The sequence below is a fragment of the Octopus bimaculoides genome, chromosome 29 (assembly GCF_046866305.1).
Source record: "Octopus bimaculoides isolate indiv1 chromosome 29, ASM4686630v1, whole genome shotgun sequence".
NCBI lineage: Eukaryota > Metazoa > Mollusca > Cephalopoda > Octopoda > Octopodidae > Octopus > Octopus bimaculoides.
The window spans coordinates 4,044,111-4,050,906 of NC_142956.1; the positions used below are offsets into that span (position 1 = coordinate 4,044,111).

A 6,796-nucleotide genomic window follows, 5' to 3' on the forward strand; every position below is an offset into this window, starting at 1 on the left:
ATTTAAATGTACCTAATTTTTAAAAAAGTAGCATTTTCGGTCTTCTTTTTCACACACACACACACACACAATATATATATATATAATATATATATATATATATAACTGAGTCTTTTATTGCCATATAATTCTGCATTCACTCGTATAGTGATAAACTGTTATAATTAGATACTTTCCAGAAATGCTTAACCACATGTACACAAATTTAATTTAATATAAGAAGTCCACAAGTTGTTTCTTTATATAATGACGTATGTATTTATATATGTGTGTATATATTTATGTGTATTTTATATATGTATGTCTCTATGTACCTATATATGTATATTTTATTCTACCTTATTTTCATTCTATTTCTACTTCTTTGTTTTATTTTAAGTTTATTTTTTATCTTATTTTTTTAAAATTGTTATCTTTTTATTTTATCTTATTCTTCATTTCACTTAATTCTATTATACTCAAATTAATCCGTTAACCCTCACGCACATACAGAAATAAAAAAAAACACAGTTTCATATCTTTTGTCTTCTGGAATGAACAGTTACGTCAACATGTAATTTTTTAATGTGTAACTTTTGTTTGCCAGGAAGAAGTGTAGAAGAATATCATTAATGATGTGTGTGTGTGTTTATGCAATAGCGACGTTATGTGTTACGTTTTAGAAATGAGTGTCAATACTGAGCTTATAAGCATTCAGTATAAAAGCGTGTTGTCGAGAGAATTTCAAAAGCCAAGACTAAAGCAGGATTATTTAAATAGAAGAAAGACTAATGTTTATTTAAAGCGGTTAGTGGTGTCGTGTCCTCCAATTTGAAAATAGAAATTTTAATTAGTTGCCGTCAGCGACCAGGAATTCTGACACAGACGCAGTAGCCCCAATTTGTGACGACTGTGATATCTACGCATCTCTTAGTCGGCCTAGAGTGAAATGAAGGGTGGCTTTTACTGTTTAGAAAAGGCCTGGATTTCGAGTTCGAGATACGAACGTTCACAGCTACAAACAGTCGTCGCTTATTCAAACCACAAATCAGTGATCTCCATGGTCAACCTAGACGGAACACTTAGACACGGATATCGTTACTGGAAGCTCAACGCGTCTTTCCCGGTGCGTAAAACCTACATGGACTGAATTAGCACATTGGTTAAATGACAGATGACAGAAACAATCGTCAGCAACATTTGGTGGTGCACTCACAAGAGAGCGATTAGAGTAGGATCAATAGCTTTTCTATCGGCACTTCGAGCGACTGTTTGGTGCAATCGGAGACTCGGGGACGGCAGTAAGCTATAGTTCCTACCTCAATCGCCTACCACTCGTATCGGCTGCGCAATGCTGAGAACAGCAGTCAAGAAACGAGAAGCTTTGAGCGACGGTATGAGACATAAATCGTCTGGTTTGGCTGGTGTATTTTACGAGTTTTATATAGACATTCCAGGCTTGTTTACCAATCTTCTCGCAGCTATCTACTGCAACTGGCAGCACAACGGGAGAATTCTCAGTTGTGTAAGCCGGGAAGTAGTGACGCCAATGAGGGAAGAGGTGAACAGTGGTGGGGATGTAATTGAACGTTTCAGACCCATAACTCTAATCAACACAGAGTTTAATGATTGCCTTTCTATTTCTTTGTAGCTGTTGGTTATTCAACACACCTTTCTATGCTGCTTTCCTGGCTCCGGTGGCGATCATTCTCCCCTTCGACCTTACCATGTTTTCTCTCGTTATGTGGCGTCTTATCTGAAGCCAACATGACAAGACATTTGAACACAAAACAAAAACAATTCGTGTTTTTGGCATCGCTGGGTTATGCTTCCCGCTTGGAATGCCGTGGATGTTATCGTTCTTCGCTTTTGGTGAAGCAGCAGAAGTGTTTAATTATCTTTTTGCCATCTTCAATACTCTTCAAGGAATGTTTATCTTCATATTCTACTGCATATACAAAAAAAATATCAGGGATATAATCTACCCGTATGTATGTAAACAAAAACCACAGACGCTGAGGGAAGTTCCGAAGAATATAAAAGGTAAGTGCAATTTGGTCTCTCTTATTCCTGCCACCAAGAAAATCAATATTGCCATGATGGGGGTAGTCACAAACAACGCTTCTACCAACACCATCGCAATCAACATCACCACCGTTACGATAGACATCATCATAAACATCAACTCCACTGCCATCATCATCATCATCATCATCATCATCATCATCATCACCGTCATCATCGTCATCATCATCGTCGTCATTATCTTCATCATCATTGTCATCATATATATATATATATATATATATTCTCTGAGTGTATATGTATATATACATACGTACATACATACACATGAAGACAAACGAAAGAAAGGGGCACTCAGGGCATTACAGTTGCATGTATCAAATGTGGAAGTGAGTCAAACTATTGTTATTTCATTTATGCGCGCGCGCGCGCGTGTGTGCGTAGTAAGCAATAAAGAATGGATATTTCAAAACGTCACTACACTATTTCAATAGAACGGTTACTCTTTTAATTGTTTCAGTTATTTGACTGTGACCATGCAGGAGCACCGCCTTTAGTCGAGCAAATTGACCCCAGGACTTATTCATTGTAAGCCTAGTACTTATTCTATCGGTGTCTTTTGCCGAACTGCTAAGTTATGGGGACGTAAACACACTGCCATCGGTTGTCAAGTGATGTTGGGGGGGGGGGGGGGCAAACACAGACACTCTAACACATACATTCAAACACATACATACATATACATATATATATATGATGGGCTTCTTTCAGTTTCCGTCTACCAAATCCACTCACAAGGCTTTGGTCGCCCAAAGCTATAGGCGAAGACACATGCCCAAGGTGCCACGCAGTGGGACTGATCCCCGAACCATGTGGTTGGTAAGCAAGCTACATACTACACAGCCACGCCTGCGCCTATTCATGTCTCATACAATGTGCAATACATATTACATTATGTAAATTCACCTTCCACATTGTCGCAAAAGAAACCCATTTCCTCGAGTGATATTCAACCATCCGGCGAAATACAATCAATGTACGAAGATATTTATAAACAAACAGAATGAAATAAGAATTTTCAAAATGGAATAGAGATATTAAAGCCTGTGACAAATCAAATTGCATGATTCAAAAGGCAAATAAATTGATATGTCCGTAAGGAATTTAACAAGAGAGTTAATGTCTTGTAATGAACAATACAGCTGTCTCCAAAGTAAGACAGCCAAAGTGACTGGCTCCAAGACGCCTACCAGGACACGTCCGTTCCTAAGATAACTAATCAAAAATACACTTCGTAGCTGCAAGTGGCATATGTGAAATATATTGTCCATATCCATATATACACACACATATGCCAAAAAAATACTCATTTAGCAGTGTAGAAAATTAAACCACAAACACAATGAATGAATATACATACAGCTACGTAAAATATAAGGGATGCAAACCTTTAACTGAATAGAAGTAAACCATTCATCTTTTTATTCCTAAACCAATATTTGTTGATATTTCACAACATACTCCTGAAAATTATTACTGCTAAGTAGTGTAATTACTCCTTTCAATATAAATTTTGTTGTTCATCCCTGCTTCTTCTCTAGTAACATATTTTACTTTTGGAAAAAAAAATTAATGTTTACATAATTTTCTGGTTATGCTTCCAGCGTCAAGCTTCGGTAAGGAAGCAGGAGATGAAACAGCAGAGACGGACTTATAAATGAAAATCAAGGAAATGTTTTCAAGACAAGTCTTTGACGTCAAAAGATTATATTTCCTTTTTATATTATATTAAACATTTTTCGATATAACGTACCTTTAGTTTTACCTATCAATATAACATAATGTAACTAAGAAACTGTATAATCCAAAATCATACGATTTTAAAGAAGCTTAAATGCCTGACCATCGCTGAGACTCAGAAAACCTGAAAACCTTGCTTGATTTCAAAGGCAGCAAATATATTCCAGCTGCCAATTTCATATTTACTTTTTTATATACGTTTATATATATTCTTGTATATTTCACTTGTTTCAGTCATTTGACTGCGCCCATGCTGGTGCATCACCTTGAAGGGTTTAGTCGAACAAATCGACACCAGGACTTATTATTTTTCAAGCCTGGTACTTTGCCGAAACGCTAAGTTTTGGTGACGTAAACACAGCAACACCCGTTGTCAAGCGGTGAAGTAGAGGCCAACACAGACTCTAAGACACACACACATGTATGTATATATATATATATATATATATATATATATATATATATATACATACACGACGGGCTTCTTTCAGTTTCCATCTAGCAAATCCATTCGCACGTCTTTGGCCGGCCCGAGGCTATAAAAGAAGACACTTGTCCAAAGTGCTACGCAGTGCTTCTAACCACACAGATACGCCTGCGCCTAAATATACACGAGAGTACCCACAAGAAACCGGAATTTTGCAATATTATTTTATTCAATTAGTTTTAAATGTTTACGCTTTTATCAACTTCAAAATATTCTCCATTTAAATGCAGACGCTTTTTCCACTGTTCAAATCAACGCTGGAACTGTTGCGAAGTGATACGTTTTAACGCCTCCATCGTTTTTTATTCACTTCTTCCAAATCTGCAAATTCCTTAGCAACAGCTTTTGTTACCAGTGATGACCTTCAGAAAAAGGTTCGGATTAATTTCCAACTGTTCTCTCAGTTTACGACACGCATTCAGTTGTGACAACTTTTGATCTTCTGTGAGTAAGCGAGGCGCAAATTTTGCTGCAACTCTTTTCATTCGTAATTCCTCGCTCAACATTAGTTGACAAGAGTTCCAGGACACAGCAGTCATATCAACACGTTCGTCAATTCTTCGGTGATGATCCACCAAGATCAGTTCATGAATTTTCATGAAGTTTTCATTCGTTCGGGAAGTCTACGGCCGTCCTGAACGAGGCTGGTTTTCAAGCGACACGTGACCATTCCTAAAGCGTGAAGACCACTCGTAAACTTTTCTTTTGTTCAAGGCAGCGTCATTGTAAGCTGCCGGAAGCATGACAACTGTTTTCCCTAGAAGTCCTTGCAGAAAATAGAATTTCACGGAAGGACGCTGTTTCTTCTTTTCTGCCATCGCAAAACTCGACAAACAAAGGACAAGCACTGCAAAGCAAAGACGCACCACAAGGCAGTAGGACAGCACTCGACGACACCGATCGGCATACTGTAGCTTCTGGCGGCGGAAGCCTGAACAACAACCGGCTTGTCGCACAGACACCGCCTCCAGTTACTTTCGGGACCCCAAAGATATACACATACAAGATCGTTATTTTGAATAGAGATCAAATCTAGTGGCAGCATGGGAAGAAAAACTATATAGGTTATAATAATTTTTTTAAATTATAAATAGGGGTATCTAATAAATACCACCATGCTTGAAATAGTAGCCAAAACCTAAACCTAAAACGACATCAAGTTTTCAATGCAGAACAATTTTTACTAGTTTATTTGTCGTTTGCCTTTCACCTTGTGTGTGTGTGTGTGTGTGTGTGTGTGTGTGTGTGTGTACATGCAAACATACATATATATACATGCATACGTACATACATGCATACGTACATACATGCATACGTACATACATGCATACGTACATACGTACATACAGTGTCGCCTTTGATCATATTCTTCAAAAGACTAAAAATTCTTCTTATATTACATTAAACATACATTCATATAATATACCTTTATTTTTGCTTTTTAATACAACATTATACGATTAAGAGACTATGTAATCCCCATAATCCGCAGTAATTCATTATAATGTTAAACACGTTTAATCACATGACTATCGGGTGAAAGGAAGAAAATGTGAAAATCTTCCTTCATTTTAAAATTTCTCGATATTTTGTAGTTGCAAATTTCACTGTTGCCTTTTATTCTTCGATTTCGTATTTTAACTCTTCGTAATAAAATGGTTCGTTACTACAATGTTTTGGAAATGTATCTATAATGATAACAATAAATTGTGATATAATAAGATTCCTGTCTTAAAATATTTATTTCTTGGCAAGAGCCAATACATTGTTGTACATTTTCCTATTATCTTCTTTTATCTTTTGTCGGATTCAATCATTCAACTACGGCCGTGGTGGGGCAGGCACGGAAGGAATTTAATCGAACGAATCGACCACAGTAAAATTTTATAAAGCCTGGTAATTATATTATCGATTTCTTTTTCCAAAACCGATACTTTATGGAGACGTGAACACACCAACACCGACTGCCAAGCACTACTCCGGGAAAAGACAAACACTCATACATGTGTGTATATATATACACAATTGGCTTGGTTTTGCTTGCGTCTACCAAATCCACTCATAAGGTTTTGGTAAGCTCGAAGTTGTACAAGAAAGTTGCCCAAGATATCACGCTGTGTGACTGAGCTCTAAACCATGTGGTTGGGAAGGAAGATTCTTACCACACGGCGACGTCTGTGCCTATAAACTAAATATTAATTAATTCTGCTCTATCAAATTTTACAAATTAATTTCGTCGATTTTCTCTCATTCATTTTCGGTGCCGGTGTAGTATGTGATCTACATGACATTGTGATCTATAGCGACTTAAATCTAGATTAGCTTGTGATCTACATTCAAAATTTTGTTATAAATTTTCAAATTATTCCTCCACATTTGCTGCATGGATCAATATCTCTATATTCATCAAGGAGTTCATAACGTCGGAGAAATTCTATTGCAGCTTCTTTATCTCGAATAACCTGTGTGTAAAATTCTTTTGCTCTCATCAAGAATTCTTTTAAT

The 6,796-nt window shown here is 36.8% G+C and overlaps 1 protein-coding gene across 1 annotated transcript; it reads left to right on the forward strand.

Moving 5' to 3' along the window:
* The first annotated feature begins 369 nt into the window (after nucleotides 1-369).
* Nucleotides 370-6,014, forward strand: LOC149130300 (adhesion G protein-coupled receptor G2-like). The gene is made up of 2 exons (XM_089345316.1): nucleotides 370-2,022; nucleotides 3,669-6,014. The coding sequence occupies exons 1-2, from the start codon at nucleotides 1,821-1,823 to the stop codon at nucleotides 3,719-3,721; spliced, it is 255 nt and encodes an 84-aa protein (XP_089201442.1). The 5' UTR covers nucleotides 370-1,820; the 3' UTR covers nucleotides 3,722-6,014.
* The last annotated feature ends 782 nt before the right edge of the window (nucleotides 6,015-6,796 follow it).